This window comes from Rhinopithecus bieti, unplaced genomic scaffold (genome assembly GCF_001698545.2).
Source record: "Rhinopithecus bieti isolate Rb0 unplaced genomic scaffold, ASM169854v2 scaffold_8675, whole genome shotgun sequence".
NCBI lineage: Eukaryota > Metazoa > Chordata > Mammalia > Primates > Cercopithecidae > Rhinopithecus > Rhinopithecus bieti.
The window spans coordinates 335,067-359,967 of NW_016806447.1; the positions used below are offsets into that span (position 1 = coordinate 335,067).

The 24,901-nt window shown below is 36.8% G+C and overlaps 1 protein-coding gene across 1 annotated transcript in view; it reads left to right on the forward strand.

Annotated features, from left to right (window-relative positions):
- The window catches only part of ANTXR2 (ANTXR cell adhesion molecule 2), a 167,138-nt gene that overhangs the window by 43,362 nt on the left and 98,875 nt on the right, over window positions 1-24,901 (forward strand). The window contains exons 11-12 of the mRNA XM_017876529.1: window positions 12,394-12,472; window positions 23,173-23,268. Of these exons, the coding sequence (XP_017732018.1) occupies window positions 12,394-12,472; window positions 23,173-23,268 (175 nt within the window). The remainder of the gene's footprint in view (window positions 1-12,393; window positions 12,473-23,172; window positions 23,269-24,901) is intronic.

Here is a 24,901-nt window from a genome sequence, read left to right on the forward strand (position 1 = left end):
TGTGGAAACTAAGAAAATCATTCTAGCATTTTTAAGCTGACTTGAACATTTATCTTTTGTGGATACTTAAGTATTCAAGATATCTATCGTACATCACTTTTGGTCATGCAAGTAAATTGGAACAGTATCAGCTTTCTATTTTAAATAGTTTCAAAGAAGCTGCACAAGATAGCTTACAAAACCAAGAGTATTATTCATTTTCTGTATCATGTAATAATTTAGCCATAGGTAAATTAAATTGACATTGGAATTTGAGGCAAGTCAGTTTCTTGTGGAGTCATCTTAACCCCAAGCACACCATAGGACTCGATGGCTTTCTGAGTAATCGTGTCTGTATTAGCCATGATGCATCTGTTGACTTAAAGTTTAGTCTTGTTTTATTGAATCTGTAATTCCAGGTTGGTCCTCCTGATTACTTCCCCAATCTATCTCCCAAACTGTATTTTCCATTTTAGCCATTGGCAGCTTCATCATTTTTGTTGTTCAGGTAAAAATCTTTTGAGTCATTATTGATTTCTTTCTCTATCTTAGACCCAGTCTATCAACAAATCTTCTCAGCTCTAATTTCAAAATTTATCCAAAATCCAATCTCTGCTTTCTACCTCTACTGCTACCATTCTAGATAAAGTAACTGTTATCTCTTGCTTAGATTATTAGTCTCTCAACTGATCTTTCTGTTTCCGTCCTTCACAAGAGTCATCTTGTTAAAACAGGTCAGTTTATGTCATCTCTTCACTTAAGATTCTTGGTGATGAGTTCTTTACCCCACTCGGAGTAAAAGTCTAATTAGTGTAATACTATACCAGGTTCTACAGGGTCTTGTCTCTCACTCCCTCTCAGACTTCATCTTCTATTTGCTGTTTCTACTCAGTTATGGTCACACTGGCCTCTTTGCTGTTCTTGACCACATCTGCGCACTCCTGCTCCTGCACTTTTATACTTCTTGTTGCCTCTGCTTGGATTGCTCCTTCCCTAATCTAGAACTGTATATGTGAACTTAGTCTAAGTAAAACAAAAAAATCCTAACTTATGATTTACCAACACTGTATGTCAATGGAGCACATAAACTCTTTCTTTAAGTCTAGTTCAAATGTCACCTTCTCAGTAAACCCTTTTCTGATCAATATTTAATCATGCAATCTTTCTCTTTTGAGTCCCTTTTTCATGTTTTATTTTTTCTCCAAAGCCAGTTGTTTGTCTGTTATTATGTTTCTACTTCCTGCTGGAAAATGTTTTATCTTGTTTCTTGTTGTATTACTAGCACTTAACACAATGTCCGATTCATAGTAGATTTACTAAATGTTTGGTGGATAAAAGGATGAATGAATTTTCTCAAATATTTTGTTTGCCAGTTAACATAAAGATCTGAAAGAGGTCATTTGATTGCTGGGATCAGGTACCTGTACCAGGATGGAGGAAAATGGTCAGAATTTTATTTTGGGGGCCATACTATTTAAAGCAGCAAAAAAACAAAAAACAAAAAACAACAAAAAAAACCTATTTTAAATAATAGTGACTAGGTAAGGAAAGTAACTTACTTTCTTCTCTGAAGTAGTTATAAAATGCATTATGCCTTTTTTATCCCAGGCACTGATTTTGTTTTCTCTAGAATTTGCCTTTGGGCACAGTCTTCTTTTGAAGAGAATACCATCGAGGCTAGTGATAAACTTTAATTATTTGTAGATAGGTTAAATACCCAGGAGATACATTTTTAAATCACACATAGCATAATAAATATCAGACATGACAAATCATCATTCATTTAGATTTTGACATTAATATTTCACCTACAAGCAAACTGAGAATGTTCTGGGACAGAGATGTGTCTAAAAGAATTACTTTTGCCTTTCTTTCCTGGACCAGGTACATGATACTATTGAAGCAAAGCTTTAGATTTTATTTGTTAATGTACTGGGTATTTGGGGACATCATTATTTATTTTACTTAATATGTTGCAAGTCATTTAGACCTTTCCTGTGCCTTGAATTTTCTTCAGACACTTTAGTAGGTGATGAGCTCTCTTATGAGATTGGATTGAAATCAACGCAATTGAAACAGTTTAGCCTTGTAAGGTGACTGATGCTTAATATGTTTGCCTAATTAGCTTTTGGCTAAGGATTCAAACCCATTAAGTAGCTAGTTAGTCTATGTTTCAGATAAACACATCTGGCCCAACAATGAATGAAGGTTTTTCCTGTGTGAGGGTGACAGATGTGGTGATAGTTCCCCTCATTCTCTCACTTAAATAATTAACAACATGCTGGTGAAGTAACCCTAGACGGAGAGCCTCAAAGCCAGATGCACAGTCTCAGAGCTGCATCCATGGGCATGTGCCTCATCTCATTAGCCTGCTCTCTCTGTTCTTTTCTTTTCTTTATGTTATTTCATGAATTGCACTTTGCTTGAGGATTATTCTTGTAAAAACTTAAGTCTTGTGGATTTTGGTTTAAAAGAGCGTGTGGGAGATCGAGGACTAAGACTGTAGCCGAGTAGCTAGGACATAGGTCGTCATTTGGAATTTAATGTTATGGGTAAATGAAAGTTAAAGTTATCTGGGCAAATCCTATCCAGGTATATCATTTTGGGCATTGTTCAGTGGGTCTTTCAATAACTTCTTTTTGATAGACCTGTCTGATAAATACAGAGATTTGTATTTATTAAATTTATTTATTTGATACAGATATTTAGGCTAAGACGAACAAACTCCTAGTATTTAAACAGAAAGAATGGTCATAGTAGTGAGGTTGTTGTTTTCTATTTCTTTTGTTGAACATAGTTTACTTTTAAAATGGTTTATGATTAAACAAACTATTTTACCAAGAAAAATCTGCAGATTATTTAGGAATTTATTTCTAAAAGTGGTTCCTTTGTGCCAAACTGTCTTCCTTAGGTTTGAATAGGATGCATTCTCTGACATTCTTTGGATGTTCCCTAATCCAGGGCACTAGCCTCACAGTTTAATGTGCAAGTATTACAAGTATTTGCAACATGGGTTTATTCTCTGACCCTTGTTCTGTGAGATATCAACAATAGCACAGCTGTTCTGCAATAGTTGAGATCTCAAACCTGCAATTTGGCAAGAAGAACAGAACAAATTGGGTAAATATACATAAACACATTGTGAAGAAAGAAAAACAGAACAGAATGAACTGGAGTCTTATCCTACAGTTTGTTTGAGGGAGATGATTTAAGGAGGCATATGGTATAGTTAAATGTGCTTTCAAAAACATTGGCCACAATCTTCTGGCAAATATGAAATAAATATCTAAATCAGATGAAACTGATAGTATTAGTTCTCTTAAAAGGCAGTGTGGGAAGACACTTGACAGAGTGTTTTGAGTAAGAAGTGGTGGGACATCACTGTATGTGGAAAATTTCAAGGAAAACTGAAGGATCATCGAGATGAACGGTGTAGCAGAGTTGAGGTTAGAGCCTGGCTTCGTAATAGAATCTTTTATTTTCTTCAACTTTCTTTTTCTGTGTTAAGCCCAATCTATTTTTCCTGGAATAAAATTGATTAACTCTATTTCTCTTTCTTGGTTAGATAAATTCTGCCGTTACTGTAGTTTCTGTTCTTTCCAAAAGCATACTTACATCTGTAAGTGTATGTGTGTCTATACAATCCCTAATTCTCTTATGTTAGTAGCAGGTGATACAACCACACATTATTCCTTTTGCTTCTTGTAAGGAATGAGATTTTATTTTTTTGAAAAATCATGGAGAGTAAGACATTAGTTATGTCTTTATTTGAATATAAACATTAGAATCATGATGATATGGGTTAAAGCAAAAGGCTTTCTCTGTTTCTCTACCCCACACTTCCTTGGTGGAACATTTCTCTTTTCCTTCACATGGTGCAGTTTTCAGATTATATCTATCAATGTGATAAGTTCACCTAATCTGCATTGCCTCTTCATCCTAAGTATTATATACAGTTCTGGAAATGTCTTTTAACACATGAACACATGGAGGGGTGGCTAATAAGATGTCACCACATATGGAAATGTTAAATGGATACAATTTAAAATATTGAAAAAAATACTATTCAGATGTGATGCATTAACTCTCAAGACATTGGAAGATCTGTCACATAACAGACAGATTTGACTTAGTCTTTATCGGTACAGGAGGAAAAAGGGTGGGAGTTAAGGGGAAGCAAATTTCAGATCAAAATAAGGAAGAACTTTCCAAAATTTAGAATTATTTGGTAGATGTTTGGATCATAAGATGGACACCTATATGAGGATATAGAGGATATTCCTGAAATAGGTACTTAAATCCTCTTACATATCTGCTTCTAAATTTTATATTATCAAAGCTTTTCATTATTACTAAATGTATTAGTCCATTCTTACACTGCTATAAAGAACTGCAGAGACTCAGTAATGTATAAAGGAAAGAAGTTTAATTGACTCACAGTTTTACATGACTGGGGAAGCCTGAGGAAACTTAGTTATGGCAGAAGGCTAAGGGGAAGCAAGGACCTTTTTCAAATGGTGCAGGAGAGAGAAGTGCAAGCACAGGAAAAACTGCCACTTTAAAACCATCAGATCTGGTGAGACTTGCCCACCATCATGACAACAGGATAGTGGGAACCACCCCCATAACCCAAACAACTCCTATCAGTTTCCTCCATATGGGAATTACAATTCAAGAATGAGATTTGGGTCGGGACACACAGCCACACCATATCACTAAGGCACTTGAAATTTTTGGATAAAATGCGCTAAATTTGATTGATTTAGGCACTAAATTGACTGGATGATTGTTTTTTAAGTGTCTTTTCAGAATATTATTTAAAAAACACACAGCAAATAGTAAGCGCTTATTTTTAGTGCAGTATTCAGAACAATTATAATACAGCTTTCCTGTGATGTCCAGTAAATCTCTGAATATAGCTTTTTCCTTCTGAAATCTAGAAATCTTGCTAACTGCAATTTTTGTTTTACCTATATACACATATTGAGATGTACTAAAATAAGTCATTTAATTCAAAAATCTTTTAGCCACTTTTAAAAAAGTATCCTTAGTCAAAACATTAATTTACATATAAATTCATTAGTAGACTGAAGTGCCTTTAAACTATTGATGAATATGGAATCTTATCTTCCAACTTAAAATCTTTATCATACATAAAACTATCATTTAAAAAGCACTGCAGAGCATTAAATAGTAGCACTTGATTTCAAAATATCTTGAGTCACCATAATTGTAATAACTTTTTGAGTAGTTGCCAGTTTAATTTTCAGTATATGCAAATTGAAGGTAAATCATTTATTACTTCCAGCAAATGTCTTTCACAATTTTATTTAATTTTTTCATCCTTTTTAATGGATCATAAAATAACAATCTTTTATTGGATATGCATAAAGTCAGAAGCAAATGAATACTTTGCAAATAGGTTACTGTGGATTGAAATGTCAATCATAATTCATGGAGTATAACATTTCTCAGATCAGAGTAGCTTTGACATATGGCACTGAGCCATTCTCCTGTTTTGGAACAGTCATGCATCTTTAGACATTGAATACAAGTATGTGACTATTAGGACTCAGTGAGTTTTATTTACTTAACTATATATCATAGTACTATTTAATAATTTCTCATGTGGAATGACTTTAGTACATTTGAATTTAATTTTATTACAATTAATTGTCAGTTGACATGAAAGTGTACTTTAGTCAATCTTTTTGTTACATTAAATTGTTAAGCTTTCTTCTATCCTACTTTGAAAAAACATATTTTAATGGTGGAGCAAAGCATGGATTAAGATATTTGTAAGAAATATTAAACAATGTAGAAACAATTTATAGAAAATTAAGTTGAAAGAGTTGCCATTTCCCAGCATTATCTTCCCTTACCTCCCTGTATTATCTGCACCAGGTACCACTCTTGTCTCAGAAGGTTTTCCCTTGTCTTTTGTGACTTCATATTCTCACCCTAGCTGTTTCTCCTCTTTCTCCTCAGATATCTCTTTAGACTACTTTTCTTTTTACAGTCTCTTAACTGTCAGTGTTTTTTTTTTTTTCTTTGAGATGGAGTCTCACTGTCACCCAGGCTGGAGTGCAGTGGCATGATCTGACTCACTGCATTTTGGGCCTCCCTGGCTTAGGTGATCCTCCTACCTCAGCCTCCCGAGTAGCTGGGGCCACAGGCATGTACCACTATGCCCTGCTAATTTTCTGTACTTTTTGTATAGACAGGGTTTTACCATGTTTCCCAGGCTGGTCTCAAACTCCTGGGCTCAAGTCAGCCACCCACCTTGGCCTCCCAAAATGTTGGGATTACAGGTGTGAGTCACAGTGCCCAGTGTCCCCTCAGTTTTTATCATGGTTGAGGATACTTGACTTATAAACTTACCCTTTCTATGTCTCCCTTTTTCTTCCTGATGAGCTCCAAATTTCCTGGCAAGATCTTTTTATTAGCTTTAAGTCTGCTGTCCAAATGTCTACTATTCAAATGTCTACAAAGTCACTTGGATTTTCTGTAGGCACCATAAACTTGGAGGTCCCAAATTAAACTCACATCCTTCTGTTCAAACTTGCTCCTTCTGTGTTCCCTATGCAAGACTGCCCACCTACTTGTGTAAGACAGAAACTTTGAGGTCATCCTTTTTTCTTCTTCCTCACCTCCTACATCCAATAAATGTCCATGTCCTTTTTATTCTGACTTCTAATATATCTCAGTTTTTGTTTTCACACTAACCTCATTGTCACTATTTTAGTTCAATTCTACTTTGGTACTTATTTCAAGTACACTGAGACTTTCTTAACTGGTCTTTCTACTTTTGAAATTTATTCTTCAGACACCTGCCTTATACTGTAACAAGAATGACATTTGTAAAACACAATTCTAACTATATTTCTACCAAACTTAAAACTCTTAAGACGAATTCCAGATGTCTAAAGATGGCATCCAGGGACTCAGTGATCTTTCCTCTGCTCCCTTTTTCAACCTGGAGCCATTTCATTCTTACTCTCACCCTCTTTTGTTACTGGAGTACTGAATCACTTTTACTTCTTTGACTGTTCTGTCCCTGTCCCATTCTTGCCTTCCACCCTGTCGGAGTGCTCCATCTGCATGGACTCCTTTCTAATCTCTTTTCTTAACTTCTGATCATTCTTTAAGCTTCATCCTGTCATTGACTTCCTGCAGGAAAACTTTGCTAATGCTCTCATGCCAAGGCCAAGTCTGTTGTATCTCCCACATGACCCTCTAGAACCCCTGTGCTTAGATCTATTTTATTAATATCACATTCTTTTGTAATTGTTTATGGGGCTTCCTTTTATTTACATTGTAATTTGTATTATTTGTTCCAGCAGCCCTTTTACCAATACAGTCCAATTATCATTGCTACTATAATCAATTAATAAGTACTTGTTTAATTAGCTAGTAATAAAATAAGTGACTGATTGAGTGATTTTACTGGCAAATATTCCTAAACCAATTTGGAGTGTGATTTTAGGCCTGAGGTTTAAGCACAGAGCTCAACATAGCTATAATGTTGGATTTAATCAAGGTCATATTTTATAACAGGAAGAATATAGCATTGAAAAAAATTTTTACATGAAACTTCCTGACATTATATAGTAGGCATTTTAAAATAATTTAGCTTACAATATTTTATATGGCAGTAAGCAGAATAGAAATTTATTAAATTAAACAAAAGGTATCACATAATGATTTTATTGCTGCTATATACATTGCTTCTTAGCTCGGATCTAAAACGTTTATTAAAAAGTACCTTGATATTCTAAACAATCCATTAGACAAATATCGAGGTGTTAACAGTAATTTATGTAGTGCTTGTTGTGTCCCAGACGTTGTTTGTATATTTTATGTATATTATTTTACCAAGCTCTTTTCCTCAAAACAACTTTGAAATAGGTACAATTCTCCCCATTTTACACATCGAGAAATGGAAGATTAAAAATGGAGTGATGAGGGTTCAAACTCAGGACTCCAGAGTCGCCCAAATCCCCTTTTTCAATATTATTAGATCCTTGGGGCAAATAAAAATGAACTACTCTCTTGCTTCCCATATATGTTTGCAACTAAGTAAACACAATGTTGTTTTAATACATTTTGGCCCAAAAGAAAGCCTCTGTAACTGAGAGTATGGTTTCCACTGTCAGAAACATACTAACCAGAAGTAGAAGTTATGTAAGAGTAGGAATAACAATCCATAGATGGTAACAGAAATGACAGAAAATATGACAGAAAACATTAAATATGTATAATTGAGTCTTGAGGCAAAGAAAGCTCACAGAATTTGGTTTGGATTATAGGGGGTGGTTTTCTCAACCTGTGCCAGAAGAGGAGTAGCATAGCTTTGGGCAAAGGCACTAGCTTAATGATGGTGCCAATACCATCCCAATAATTTCAAAAATGTTTTTCTAAAAGAAGCAGCAAAGTTTAGAAGCTGATGTAACTATGTTTTTCATATTTGCAAAGCTTCTGAAAAATTTTCACAGAAAACATACATACATCTATACACACACATTCATAAATATATATATTCACAAATAAATATATTGCTTTAGCATATAGTAAATGCCATTCTAGTTAACCATGAGAAATATGTGAATGTAGTAAAAGGCTGGAAGATTCAACTGAAATTCATGTTAATGAGAGAAATGTAAATATAAGACCCTAAAATATATGTGGAGGATTAAAGTAGTGTATTGTAGAAGTGAAAGCATTTTGAGTACAGAGTCAGTGAAGTCCAATATTTGGGCAAGTTACCTTTTTAAGCTTGTTTCTTCATTTACAAAATGGAGATGATGCTAGTGCTGACCTCAGTAGGTTGCTGTGAGAATTAAATGAGAAGATGAATTAATGTGCCTGGTTCTTAGTAAGAAATCAACAATTGCCTGTAATTGTGAGTGGTGTTTATGGTTACATTTTGATCACGCTGCTACTACTACTCTCAGAAAGAGGAAGATATTCTTGTTTCAGTTCCATACATCATATATCATCAAGTGGATTTCTGTATCTGTGGAGACTTAACTCAGTTTTTTTTTTTTTTTTTTTTTTTTTTTACACCAGCCACATTATACTAGACTGAGATTTTCAGAGAATGCAGTTATTTTGGTCGGTTACAAGATCATATCAGCATGCATTTCTACTATAGGAAAGAGTAAACTTTGTTTTAAAATTATATCTTCTGTTCTCATTTCATTTTGTTAAGCATTAAAAGTTTGAATGTTTCCTTCATTAGAGAACTTGTTTGTTTCTGGTGAATTTTAACTGTCTGATTATAAACAACTTTAGTCAATGTCTACTGATCCCTTAAAGTTGAATCAGTAAGGTAACCTGCAAGAATCACATATTATTATGAATCAAAATTATCTTTCCAAAAAAATAAAACCATGCCAACATGTCAGATGATTCCGGCCACATGCTTTAAAGTAGAGGAATTAAGAACTAGGGAAGACAATGTTTTATTTGATTATGCTTAGTCATTAAAAAAACAAAACAAGGCAGTCATTTCTTCAGAATGAGCAATTAGGTTTAAGTTTTCTTTCTTAATATGCCACTTGGCCTTCTGTGTTGGAATAGTTCAAAAGTACAGTTAATTAGATGTAAATATCCAGAATTCTCATTATTTTCTGGATTTAGCTAAACCATTTTTTTTTTTTTTTTTTGAGATAGAGTCTCGCTCTGTTGCCCAGGCTGGAGTGCAGTGGCACGATTTCGGCTCACTGCAACCTCTGCCTCCCAGGTTCAAGTGATTCTCCTGCCTCAGCCTCCCGAGTAGCTGGGATTACAGGCACGAGCCACCACTCCCGGCTGATTTTTGTATTTTTAGTAGAGACGGGTTTTCACCGTGTTAGCCAGGATGGTCTCAATCTCCTGACCTCGTGATCCACCCGCCTCAGCCTCTCAAAGTGCTGGGATTACAGACGTGAGCCATCGCGCCCAGCCTAGCTAAACCATCTTTTTAAACAACGTGCTTTGAAGTACATACTTTACAAAGAAATGTTTTAATAAAAGTATTTCTGTATTTTGATTGAATTTAGCTTTAACTTTGCCAGGAATATCCTTCCCAGTAGCTTTATTGTATGACTCCAAACCAAATAGCACATTGAGAAAAGAAACACATTAAGGACTTCGATTTCATCATTTAATCAAGCCTCTCTGGTATGATGGAAAGAGTTCAAAGTTAGAATCCTAGCTTTGTTACTTTGGGTAAAGTAATTAACATTTCTGTGCCTCCTGCCCCCCACCTGTAAAACTGTGAAACTACTATTTACTTCAAGGGCTATTGTGAAGGGTTAAAATAGATAATGCCCATAAAATGCCTAGGATAGCATCTGGCACATGGTAAGAAATGAATAATATTTCTCATCTCCCCTTTCTGTCAACAGCTTGAGATTGTTTCTGGGAGTTTGTTTTTTGTTTTGTTTTGCTTTTGCTTTTTTTTTTTTTTTTTTTTTTTTTTTTTTTTTTTTTTACAGTGTTTTGTTGCGTTGTTGTTGCTGGAGGAGTGGCTCAATCAGAGATGACTGCAGCCTCAACCTCCCAGGCTCAAGCGATCCTCCTGCCACAGCCTCCTGAGTAGTTGGGTCTATAGGCACATGCCACCATGCCCGGCTAATTATTTTTATTTTTATTTTTTTGTAGAGATGNGGACTTCGATTTCATCATTTAATCAAGCCTCTCTGGTATGATGGAAAGAGTTCAAAGTTAGAATCCTAGCTTTGTTACTTTGGGTAAAGTAATTAACATTTCTGTGCCTCCTGCCCCCCACCTGTAAAACTGTGAAACTACTATTTACTTCAAGGGCTATTGTGAAGGGTTAAAATAGATAATGCCCATAAAATGCCTAGGATAGCATCTGGCACATGGTAAGAAATGAATAATATTTCTCATCTCCCCTTTCTGTCAACAGCTTGAGATTGTTTCTGGGAGTTTGTTTTTTGTTTTGTTTTGCTTTTGCTTTTTTTTTTTTTTTTTTTTTTTTTTTTTTTTTTTTTTTTTTTGACAGAGTCTTGCTGCGTTGCTGATGCTGGAGTGCAGTGGCTCAATCAGAGATGACTGCAGCCTCAACCTCCCAGGCTCAAGCGATCCTCCTGCCACAGCCTCCTGAGTAGTTGGGTCTATAGGCACATGCCACCATGCCCGGCTAATTATTTTTATTTTTATTTTTTTGTAGAGATGGGCATCTCACTGTTGCCGAGTCTGGTCTCAAACTCCTGGGTTCATGCAATCCTCCCACCTCAGCCTTCCAAAGTGTTGGGACTATAGGCGTGAGCCACCATGCTTGGCCTATGGATGGATGGCTTTGATTTGTTTGCAAACCAATCATATGATAATATCCTTTGTAAACTGTTTTGGAAAAGAGCTCTTTCCGTACAAACGCTCTTGTCATTTTTTTCTCCTTTGATATATCTTGTTTTAGTCATTTTTTTAAATAAAAAGTTACTAACTCTAGGCTACCTAATCCCAAATAATCAATCTAAATTAATGAAATTTTAATGATTATTACTTGTTTTAGAATATTTGCAAAATAAGAACTATATTTTAACTATAATATTTATTAGCTAGGAACAAAAATTATTATCTCTTCTTTGTACCTTCGTTGGGATAGTTTAATATCTTGGGACCATCTACAACAAATACCTGCAAATAAATCCTTCTCTCTTCTTTCTTTGTCGCTGTCTTTCATATTCCCTTTCTTTATATGTTATTTTTGACTGGTTTATTGCTTCCAGTTTTATATTCTTAGTAGTAATACCTAGAGACAGGAAAATAGGCTAAATGGGATCTAAAGCTTTTCTTTCTTTGTAGGTTTTTGTGAATCTGAAACAACCTCGGCATTTTTCTGGATTGAGAAATTTCTTAATGTGTGTATTTCTGTTACTACTTTGTAAAGAAACAATTAAACCACTTAATAGGTTTGCCTTACTAATAAGTAAAGACTAGAACTAAGGAAGAAAAAAGCTGGCATAATTTACCAAAAGCTGTGACTCTTACTCTTTTTCTTTTTTTTCTGGAAACCGAGTCTCACTGTTGTTGGCCCAGGCTGGAGTGCAATGGCATGATCTCGGTTTACTGCAACCTCTGCCTCCCAAGTTCCAGCAATTCTTCTGCCTCGGCCTCCTGAGTAGCTGAGATTACAGGCACCTGCCACCACACCCGGCTAATTTTTGTATTTTCACTAGAGACAGGGTTTCACCATGTTGGCCATGCCAGGCGTGGTGGCTCATGCCTGTAATCCCAGGACTTTGGAAGGCCAAGGTGGGTGGATCACCTGAGGTCAGGAGTTCAAGACCCTTACTCTTTAAGTATGTTTTCTGGCTGGTTTTGAATTATGTAAGGAAATAAAAATCTCCTACTCCTTTGGTTTTAATTGTATATAAAATTATTGTTTCTTCATTTCTTTTTCAGAACTCTTGATGTTTCAGTGAGCTTTAATGGAGGAAAATCTGTCATCTCAGGCTCATTAATTGTCACAGCCACAGAATGTGTAAGTAAAAGTTTGCATAAAGATTATCTTTTAAAATTAATTCCATCCAGAAATAATCTGTGGACCTTGGTGCTGTTGCAGACTACGATAAAGGAGATGCAAACAATAACATTGGAGACCACTATCAGGAAAAATTTTGTATAGAATTTGTTTTGGGTGACATTGCTTTTTTTTATGTTGAGCTCCCTTTCATAGGAACTTTAAGGTAGTATACATTTGATTTTGATATTTATAGAATTCAAAAGGCATATTTAAAATCAAGATAAGGTAAGAGAATAATTTGCAAATGAAGCACTTTTTTTCTTAAAACATTAAATATAGAAATTATGCTTTCTATAGATTCCAGGTTAGATTCCAGTATCTAAGACATTTATCATGGTTTGAAATCAAATTATTGTATCTTAATATGTGACTTTATTATTTTGTTCATTTAAAATATTGGTGCTTTCTGAATAAGAAGGTTGATTTTGACAGCTTGATACTATCTTAGTTCGTAACCACATCAAATGTGTATTTTGAGATTACTGATTTGCATTGCCTAAATGCAGTATTTTGAAACATAAACTCCATTTAGTACACATTTTCTTCCTTTAATTTTGTGGATTTATAGAAAGTTTCAATATTATATTATTGAACATAGAAACAGGAAGCATTAAACAGGACTAACCACGTGGTTATTATTTCTGAGTATATTTTGTAAAATATATATAAATCAAAGCAAAAAAAGAAAAATTCCTGCCCTCCAAAAGACCAAAATCCTAAGTCTAAACATTTTCTCACATCTCACGGTTTCATGGTTTTGTATTTTGATCTACTAATTCAGGAGACACCCTTCCAACAGAAAACAAAACAAAACAAAACAAAACAAAAACAATTCAATGTTATTTGTATAGAGGTAGTTGTATTTCTCATTGTAAGACAATGCTTCAGGTAAAAGGAATATCTTATGGACCCTTGGGTCACTTTTTAACTCCTTGGATAAGTCTTTGCCAACACCTACTTCTATATTGAAAATAGCTAGGTTTTTTGTTTTTGTGTTTGTGCTTTTGAGGAGGGATTTTTTTTTTTCTCCCATTTCTAGCGCCTGCTGCATTTTGTAGGTTTTGTGGATGTTGCAGTTTGCTGGTTTTCTGGTCCCTCAGGATGTGGTTGAAATTACAAATATTTGTGGTTTGTAGTTTCTCAGTGTTTAGCTCACTGAAATGGCATTCCTTCCTCATCCGTCTTCCTATTCTACACCTCCAAACCGTCTTTTTCTTCCTTTCTTCCATGCAAGCAGGAAAACAGGTCTTTGTTCCTATCCTATAACAATGCATGATTTTCACATGCAAGGATGCTGAAGCTAAATGACTCATCTGGGATGTATAGGTTGTGTGCTTTAAGGAACACTTTCTAGGTCTTGTTCCTGAGTGAGGGTGATATGACTCAAGATAGTTTAAGACTGGGGATATTTCAGAAAAAGGATCATTGGTGTGTCAGTGATGAAGTGAGGGGAAAGGAGCAAGCTGTAAAAGTCAAGAAAGGGTCAAGGTGATTCTCACTAAGAAGGAAGGCTTTGAGCAAAGACTTGAAGGTAAAGGAGTGAGCCCTGCAGACCATCTAAAGGAAGAGTCCTGCACACAGAGGGAGCAGCTAGAGCAAAGCCTGAGGTGACAAGTCTCTGGCAAGTTTCAAGAAGAGCAACCAGCCAGTGTGCTGGAGTGAAAGTAGTGAGGGAGAGTGGGAGCCTCTGGATAAGGAGGAGAGAGTGGCAGGAAAAGGGCAGATCTTGTAGGGTATATAGTCATTGTCAGGACCTGAGCTTTTCTTCTGAGTGAAACAGGAAGACCTTGGAAGGTGACATGATTTGATTCACTGTTTTGAAAGGATCACTCTGGCAGCTGTATGAAAACAGACTTTGCGAATGGCAGCAAACGTGGAAACATCAAGCCCAATTCTGTGGCCATTTCAGCAATGCAGGAATCCTTCCCCACCCAGGGGAGGATGGCCCTACTGGGGTAATCAAACTGGAGATGGTGAGAAAGGGTTGAATTAGAATATATTTCACAGGGGAAGTCCATGGGATCCCTAGACATGTAGGATATGAGAGAAAGAAAGAAATTAAGAATAGTTCCAAGTGTTTTTGCCTGAGCAACTATTAGGTTTATGCAAAAGCAACTGTGGTTTTGCCAAACAGAAGGATGAATTGTCTTCAGGCACAGCAGTTTCTGAACAACGAGGAGTTCAGTTGTGGTGAAGTTGAACGAGAGATGTCTATTGGACATCGCAGTGGAAATGTCAGGCCCCTGGATATGCAAGTCTGGAGTTCTGAGAGAGGTCTGGATTGTATGTACAAACTTTGGAGCTGTTAGTTGTTGATAAATTGATGGAATAAATTAGGCAACAAAATTCCACATAATATTTACGGGAAATAATGGCTTCCAGGAACTTAGAGCAAGAAGGGAAAGAGTACCAGAGAAAGGTTTTATGGGTGTGGAGGAACTAATTCAGACAGGGCCTTGAAGGGAGACTAGGATGTCAGCAAAGAAAGAGGACAGGGAGCATATTATAGAGAAAGAGCAAATGGGGTGGGAATGTGTTGACAAAATTGAGAGGAGATGCATTTGACTGGAGTAGAAATAAGCGGAAGAAATGATTGGAAATAGAAAAATTAGACCAGATTATCAACAACCTAAAAAACTGAATTGAATTTAGAGTTCATCCTACAGGCTGTGATTCCCAAATTCTACGGTGCTGAAATGAAAAAAGGAAAGAAAATGGATTATATTTTTCATATTATTAGATTTATTTTATTTTGAAATTGTTCTTTGTCCCATTTTAATTTTAAAATATCCTTTGATTGAGGAAATATACTTAATTTGTCAGGACCGACCTCTCCCTCCTTTCTTTATCCCTTCCTTCCTTCCCTCCCTCCATCTGTCCCTCCCTCCCTCCCTCATTCCATACTTCCTTCTTTCTTTTCTCCCACCTCCCTATTCCTTCAGTCCTTTCTTCTTCCTTCCTCATATTCCTCTCCCTCCTCCTGCTTCTTCTCTTCTTTTCTCTTTTTCCTTGTATGCTGTTATTTGGCAGAATTATTAGCTGGCAAGCCTATGTGAGAAGCTTTTTTTCAGGTTTTATTGGCTTGAGAAATCACAAGGTCTGACTCCAATAAATAATAATATGGTTTTAAAGGGCTTTGGACACACATGTAATGGTGAAACATACTATTTTAGGAAGATTAAATTAGTAGTGACATGTAAGAGACAGGACAGGAAAAGAAAAACAAGGCACAGAAAAAGCTTTTAGGAAGCAAATGCTAGAATATAGGCATAAAACTTTAGTTTCTAAATTGACTGATGGTGGTAGAAATAGTCCTAGAAATAGCCATGTAAATTGTATTAATGAAGAAATACATATTATAAAGTGACTTACTGGTGGTTATGGGGGAATGTTTGATTCCAAAATATTGAATCTCGTGGGCTGGAAGAATGATGCTGCCATCGGAAACATCCAAAGTGAGAGGTGAATCTGGAGATGGGAAGAATTTTCACTGTAGACATGTTCTGTAAGTGAGGTTGGCAGTGTCAAGCGGGTACTTGTAGCTCTAGTTTCACATCTCAGTGAGTGATCAGTACTGGAAGTAAAAATTTAAGTTTTACTTTTGCTGAGGTTGTAGGAAGGGGAGGGGAAAATGGGAGAATTTAGAGTCAATGTCATTTTGAAGTGGGGAGGCATACATAGAGTCAAAGAAAAAAATGCACTGGACAAAATTAAACAGGCAAGGAAGACCTTATTCAAGACTGTTGCGAGAGGGAAGGGTGATTGAATTTAACTGTGATCAAACAAAAATTTGGAGAATTTTCAAAGCTGGGACGGTGGGAATTATAGGCCACCAGTATCTGCTAATTGACCTTACCTAAAGGAAAAGTAAACTTTCTCCTACTTTCCTAATAGGAGGTAGTGGCAAAACTTGGAGCAAAGCATCACTGATATTAGGTTTCTCCCCTTCTACAGAGACCATGTGATAGGGGCACTATCTCCCTTGATGATGTCAAAGGAGTGGCTCCCAGGGCCTTGAGAAAGAGAGTCTTACAGGGTCTGTAAAACTGCTCAAAGGAGATTTAAATACCTTTCACTTTGGGAGGCCGAGACGGGCAGATCACGAGGTCAGGAGATCGAGACCATCCTGGCTAACACGGTGAAACCCCGTCTCTACTAAAATACAAAAAACTAGCCGGGCGAGGTGGCGGCGCCTGTAGTCCCAGCTACTCGGGAGGCTGAGGCACGAGAATGGCGTAAACCCGGGAGGCGGAGCTTGCAGTGAGCTGAGATCCGGCCACTGCACTCCAGCCTGGGCGACAGAGCGAGACTCCGTCTCAAAAAAAAAATAAATAAATAAAAATAATAATAATAATAAATGCCTTTCAAAAGGTAGAGAAATATTTTGTGATTACAAGTTTTTATTTATTTATTTATTTATTTTTTTATTTTTTTGAGACGGAGTCTTGCTCTGTTGCTAGGCTGGAGTGCAGTGGCGCGAGCTCGGCTCACTGCAATCTCCACCTCCTGAGTTCAAGCAATTCTCCTGCCTCAGCCTCCCGAATAGCTGGGATTACAGGTGTGTGCCACCACGCCCAGTTAATTTTTGTATTTTTAGTAGAGACGGGGTTTAACCATGTTGGCCAGGATGGTCTCAATCTCCTGACCTCGTGATTTGTCTGCCTTGGCCTCCCAAAGTGCTGGGATCACAGGCGTGAGCCAATGCACCCGGTCACAAATTTTTAAAAGTAGATTCTTAAAGAAAAGGGAGATCCAAGACCCACAGTCAGAAGAAACCTGATTTGATTGAAGTTTAAAGTTTAATCAAACTGAATGAATAGGTAAGGCTGTCTTGGTCAATAGAGTAAGTGAAGAAATAAGAGAAAGAACTGCTCAAGACGTGGGAAGACCAGACACCGAATGAAGAAGACAAAGGAAGTTAGAATTCCAAGGTGAAGAGAGGGCACCAGTAAGTGCCTGGGAGAGGCCAAGGTGAGCCAGGGCTGAGAAAAAGTCCGAGGGGTCACCAGTGATCTCCCTGTGTCTGCCAAGGCTGGTGACTTGAAGCCTTCTCTTCCCTGTGACTTTTATTATTCCTCTAGTTATTACAGGATAATAAATACTGTCATTCACTTTTTCATGTTGACAGTAATTATAGGATAATTATTTTTTCTCCTTAGATTTAACCATTGCTTCGTATTTAACCTCAAATACCTGTTGCCTGTGGGAGTAATATTACCATTTCATAGATATGAAAAATGAGACTTGCGCTGATGAGATGCACCTGCTGATTTGTGCATGGAATATCTATTGAAAATAGAAGAGTATAGTGGGTAATATTATGATAAATACCTGGACCTTGGATTTAAATAATATTTAGTCTTTCGGTCATATTTGCATATCGTGAACAGGTGAAATGCAGTTAGTGATATTGCTCATTGTGAGGATAATGCTTTTTACTTGCTCAGGCATTTGAAAGCCAAACAAAGTAAAACACTATTATTCTAGTCATTGATTAGTCCTTGTTAAAATCCCACAAATAAAGAAGCTCCTCTGTCTGCTTCAGGAACATCCAGGGCTCAGTCCTGTTAAGACCCTTAGGAACTGAGCTGTGAGTTCCTGTTTGCTTCTGGGCCTTTCTTACTAGCCTTGAGATGTTGATGGCAGGGCTTGTGCTGTGCTCATTGCCCGACTGTCCTTACACAGAGCAAGTGCTCCAAAATTATTCAGTAAATGAATGATTGAAAGTAACCATATATCTAGTTTAAAATGGGGAAACTAAGTTTTAGATTTAAGAGATTTAAGATTAGAGTCTGAGGGGGGTTTGTATTTAGACAATCCTTTATCTTCATCTCTCCTCAAAAGATCTTTAAAATGGATCTCTGCTTTTTAAAACATAATGGAGGCCGGGCGCAGTGGCTCAAGCCTGTAATCCCAGCACTTTGGGAGGCCGAGACAGGCGGATCACGAAGTCAGGAGGTCGAGATCATCCTGGCTAACATGGTGAAACCCTATCTCTACTAAAAAACAACAACAACAAAAAAAATTAGCCGGGTGAGGTGGTGGACGCCTGTAATCTCAGCTACTCGGGAGGCTGAGGCAGGAGAATGGCGTGAACCCGGTAGGCGGAACTTGCAATCAGCTGAGATCGCGCCACTGCACTCCAGCCTGGGCGACAGAGTGAGACTCCGTCTCAAAATAATAATAATAATAATAATAATAATAATAATAATAATGGAAAGATGTCCTTTTTTTTCTCTTGAAATCACTGATCTTCAGACTCTTTTGCAATAACAATACCAAGAACCTGTTTGCTGAGCTGTGCTCAGCACTGCTGTATATGTGCTAAATCCTTTATGGCTTCATTTAACACTCACAATCCAAGAGGAGGCTGTTCAGATTATGTTAATTTTACAGATGAGAAAACTGGGGAACAGGAAGATACCTCCGATATTCAGTGCACATTTATCCAAATACATTAGAAGGTGCTTCTTCTTATGTGGCCCCACCCCTCAAAGAGGTACATGGTTTGATGAGTGTAACATCAGGTGATTTCAGTCCTTACTGTCCCTGCAAAAGGGATACTTGAAGCCTGGAGGCTGTGAAAGGTTGTTACTTGCCCAGTTTTGCAGTCTGATAAATGCTAGAATTGAGAATTGAACCCACGTCTGTCTCCCTCACCCCCTGACTGAACACTTCCACAATCTGCCATTTTAAACCAGATTCTACATTGATTTATATAGGACAAGAGTTGGCAAATTTTTCCTGTAGAAGGCCAGATAGTAAACACATACTTAAGGCTTTGGGGGCCATATGGTCTCTGTCACAACTACTTAACTCTACCATTGTAGTGCAAAAGCAGCTATAGACATTATGTAAACAAATGGCTGTGTTCAATAAAACTATGTACACTGACATTGGAATTTCTTGTAACATATTCTTCTTTTGATTTTTTTCAGCTTTATGTAATATTGTAAAAAAAAAAAAGTTATTAGCTCGCTGGGGTCTTACCAAATAGATTGGCTGGATTTGACCCTTGTGCCGTAGTTTCCTAATTCCTGATACCAAATATTCCAGAAAGAATCCAGTAAATGAAATAATCATCTGTTTCATGACTCTATTTTCTTTCCCTAACTCTAAATTCATGAAACAAAATTGTGAAGACCCATTTTCTCTGTTCTGTGTCTGTTTCATTCTAATGTGGCTGCTGCGAATTCGCTATTTTCTAGATAGATTGCAGCAATAACAACTAACGCTCTTTTGAAACTTTCCAGTGATTCCTCTTTCCCATAGTTATGTTGCAAGGGCAGGAGTCACCCTGATTTATTTTTATACCTCTGTGATTCTCTTCGCTAGAATTTTAGTTATATTTGGCAGAATAAAGTTTTTTATTGTATAACTGGCTTTTAGTGAAGAAAAGGAAATTAGATGCAGATGACACGGGCCCTGAATACACCCATCCCAGACATCAGCTCAGTTAACTGGGTACAAATTCCGGTTCTCCCATTGTGTTTGTTTTGATAGCCAGAGCCACTATCAGAGCAAGAAAGATGTTAGTCATGAAAGAAAAACAGTTTAATTTTGCACAAAACTTTATAAACATATGGGGGAAAGGTGGAACACACAGAATTCAGTCTTGTAACCAGATACCGTATTGCAAACTATGGACTTAAGAGTCAGATGAAGAAGAGTATGAAACTAGATTTGATTACACATGGATCTGTATCATGAGCGAAACTGGAAGCTTCTCAGTTTGACATAGGCATGCCTCTCTTTAGAACTCAGAAAGTTTTAATAAATATTTAGACTTAATGTCACTTTTCTTGAACAAGGTAGAAATGTTCTTAGCTTGCTGGAGTCTTACAAAATAGATTGGCTGGATTTGCCCCTTGTGCCATAGTTTCCTAATTCCTGATATTAAATATTTCAGAAGGAATCCAGTAAATGAAATAATCATCAGATAGATAGATAGACAGATAGCAAGACCAGGGGGCCTTTTTTGCTTCCCCTGACCCTTTTCCCATCATGCTTGACTTAAATGTGTACTAGATCTGTAGGTCTTTAGAAAATGCATAATTTATTTTTATTTTTTATTTATTTATTTATTTTGAGAGGGAGTCTCCCTCTGTTGCCCAGGCTGGAGTACAGTGGTGCGATCTCAGCTTACAGCAACCTCCGCCTCCCGGGTTCACGCCATTCTCCTGCCTCAGCCTCCGGAGTAGCTGGAACTACAGGTGCCCACCACCACGCCTGGCTAATTTTTTGTATTTTTAGTAGAGATGGGGTTTCACCGTGTTAGCCAGGATAGTCTCGATCTTCTGACCTTGTGATCCACCCACCTCAGCCTTCCAAAGCCCTGGGATTACAGGAGTGATCCACTGCGCCTGGCAATTTTTAATTTTTTTAAGACAAGACTTTGGAATCAGTTGATATGATAATATTGTAATAACGTATATTTGTATCTGGAGGTGCATAATATTTTGTCAGTGCTACTAATGAAGGCATTTTTTTAAGGGAAAAATAAAAAAATTTAAGTATCTATCAGGGCTAGCCCATCTACTTTATGTTCTGTCAGTGCAATTTTCTGATTTTCCTGTTCTTGGCACATGCATAGAAGAAACAAACTCACCACTAAATTTTTAGCAGTTTCATGGCCTCTAGTTGCATGTCCTTATTTCTGAACACGGGTGTGAATTCTAAGAAAAGGGGAAACCAAATGTTCATAGAGCCCTTTTGAAAGTTGCATAGCACAGCCAAATGGTGTGCCATTTCTATGAGTGCTGTGACTGGATCCTCATGTGGGAAAGGCCTGGTGAGAAATGTATTCCTTCTGTACATGGACAGTCAAGTTAGAGGCTGTCTTGCATAAGACCATATTTTTGAAGGTGAGATCAAGATTTATACATTTGACAATATTTCTCCCATAGGGTACCACAGTTTTCCATACGTTTCTATGACATCCTTTTTCTGTTATATTCTTGTTTGCCTAGATTTTAGAGCTTAATGTGTTTATGCCTGTGGATGGTAGCATGATTTATTCATGAATATTTAGAATTTTGTAAAGAAAGATGCGCTTTGGAATGTTCTTTCTAAGAACAGGCTACTTAGGTATTTGTCTGAAAATTTCTATAAAGTATTAGTATTAATCTTTCTCTTTTGCTCTTTTTCTTTTCTTCCCTGTTTTTTTTCTCTTAAAAAACACACACACACACAAAATAAAACATTATTACTGAGGATCCTAGAGATTAGGCATTTGGGAGATATCTCTTATTCCCTTGGAAACTATCTCTACAGTGAAAGTTCAGTAAACATTCTTCTTTGTATCCATGTCTTTTGCTGTCTTTTTTCTTTAGAGTTCATTCTCTCAGTGAGTAGTTTTCTTTTCTTTTCTTTTCTTTTCTTTTCTTTTCTTTTCTTTTCTTTTCTTTTCTTTTCTTTTCTTTCTTTCACTCTGTCTCTCAGGCTGGAGTGCAGTGGTGCAGTCTCAGCTCACGGCAACCTCCACCTCTCAGGTTCAAGCAGTTCTCCTGCTTCAGTCTCCTTAGTAGCTGGGATTACAGGTGCCCGCCACCACGCCCAGCTAATTTTTATATTTTTAGTAGAGATGGGGTTTCACCATGTTGGCCAGGCTATTCTCGAAGTCCTGACCTCATGATCTGCCTTCCTTGGCCTCCCAAAGTGCTGGGATTACAGGCGTGAGCCATCCTGCCTGGCCTCAGTGAGTAGTTTTTAAATGCCAGACATGGGGTATACAGTGCTAAGTGGGCTAGATGTAGCCCCTGACTTCCTAGAGCTTACAATAAATCATGGTAGAAAATATAAATTAAACAATCACAAAATTCATAATTAATTGATTGCATTGCATTGTAATAAGCACTAAAGATTAAAGTATAGAGAAATATGAGTTGTTTAATCAAAGGGGCATTTATAGTCAAAGGGTCCAAGGAAGACTTCCATGAAGTGACTTAATATGAATCCTGTAAAATGAGTAGGTTGTTTTTATATGAAAGGGTTTAAGAACAGATCCCAGAGTAGGTGCCTTAAGGCTGGAGGAGCTCAGTAGTTAGGAAGGGAAAGAACACCACTGTGGTTTTTGTGTAGGTCATATTTCAGCTGCAGTGAGAGAACATCTGATATATGAATGCATGAGATTACATTCTTGCATTGATGTGTATATACCATTTCCCAACCATTGTTGGGAAACCATTGTTGGTTTGTCATCTACTTGATAATTTTTTAAATATTCATCTTATTATTTAACTACGTGCAATTAATTGTGTTTCACCATCAAAAAGTCTGGAGGATTCTACCTAAATTCTGCCTATGGATATTTATACTTTGAACCAAGATAATCCTTACATGAAAGATAGGGACCAGTCTAATCCTGATTAGTGATTTTTTCTTACATTCCTTTCAGATATATTTGTAAAGAGTCTGCAGAATTTTGAGAAAGTTTGTGTTTATTATTGCCTGTCACAACAACATAACATAAAACATAATATATATTAAATAGAAGATAAATTTGTAGAATTTCAAGAAATTAAAATAATGTGGTTAAAATCTAGTTTGACATTATACTTTCCGCATTATTTTCTGGTGTTTCCTTAAAATATATATACATTTGGAATTTGACCATAAGCTGTGCTGACTGCTTTGTTTTTGTTTTTTGCCTACTTCAGTCTAATGGGATCGCAGCCATCATTGTTATTTTGGTGTTACTGCTACTCCTGGGGATCGGTTTGATGTGGTGGTTTTGGCCCCTTTGCTGCAAAGTGGTGAGTAAGAAGGATTTGCAACTCTACTTAAAAAAAATTAGAAAGATGTAAAGTAAGGTCTGAAATGTGAATAAATGCCATGTTACTCAATAACAGCGAAGTTTCAGTTTGCAAAATGAATTTTGTCTTCACTACTATAATAAATTCTAGAAAACGTGCAGGTCAGTAAATATTTATTTAAAAAATTCATCTAAAAAGCACTTTAAAATCAGGTTTGTGGGAAGAGGGGAGAGAAAATAGGGGAGGTAGTTCAGATAAAGTGTATTTTCCTTCAAGTGCAAGAGAAATTCAAGAAAATTGATGTTTTATTTTGGGTTCATTGAGAGGAGCTGATAATTTGTCAGTTTTTTTAAGTGCTCATTAAATTATTCATTTCCTCTTTGAAGGGTCTGCCATTTCAGGACCTTCTCTGTTTGCTACTGAAAAATATTTGTTCAGAGATTAGTCATGCACAATTGTCTGCTAAACTGCTACTTTTGGAGTAATGACGAGGAGTTTCAGTTTGTGTCATTTTTGTGTGTTTGTATAAAGCCTGTGAAAGAATATGGGTGTATATCAGTTATCTATTGCTGCTGTAACAAATTTCCACACGTGTTGATTAAAAACAACACAAATTTATTATTTAACAGCTGTCTAATCACAGCTTTCACATGAGTCTCACTGGGTTTACCTGGACTAAAAGGTGTTGGCAGGGATGCGTTTCTTTCTGAATGCTCTAGGGAACAAGCCATTTCTTTGCCTTTTCCAGCTTCTATAGGCTACTCACATTCTTTGCCTCATACCCCCCTTTCCCCATCTGCAAAGCCAGATGTGTTGCATCTTTTCGACCGTTTTTCTGTGGTCACATCTCCCTGTAACTCTGAACCCAGCTGGGAAAGGTCCTCCGGTTTTAAGGAACCATGGGATTAGATTGGACGCACCTAGATAATCCAGGATCATCTCTCATCTCAAGATCCTGAACCTTAATCACTTCTGCAAAATCCCTTTTGCCATCAAGATAACATATTCACAGTACCAGGTAATTAAGATATGGACATGTTGGTTGGGGGGCATCATTCTACACATTTCAAGCAATCCAATTTAGATTGTTCAGGTTTCATAGAAAAAAAAAGTATCTTAAGGAAGCCCTCTTCCAAATCATGCCTACTACTTATTTTGAGAATATTCCTTTTATTATAAGCACATTATGTAGAACTTAATATTCTGTAGCTCATGGTAATGTTTTACATAATACTGTAAGATTGCCTTTTCCTCCCCGCTCTCATGTTTGCTGACTGATTTCATCATCCTTGCAATTTCAGATGTGCTTTGTTTTAGCCCTGCATTTATTATTAGTTGTACTTCAGTTTGCTTTCATGAGGCAACTTTACAATTCTTTATCTCAGAGCAGTTGGCCCATGGAGGAGGCATACAATTAACTCAGATAACAGTAGAGACAAGAAGCATCCTGTCTCTTTGCTGAACTAATCAGTTTCCTGCCATAGCAATTTATGCTCAGTTTCCTGTTGTAATCTTGATTATCTAGTTATGGCTATTTTAGGGTGACTAGCATTCTTGAGTATCACATTAAAAAGCAAAAAGATGCCCTAATGTAATTTGTCTTCCTTGGTTTTTTAATTTAAAGTTTGCAGTG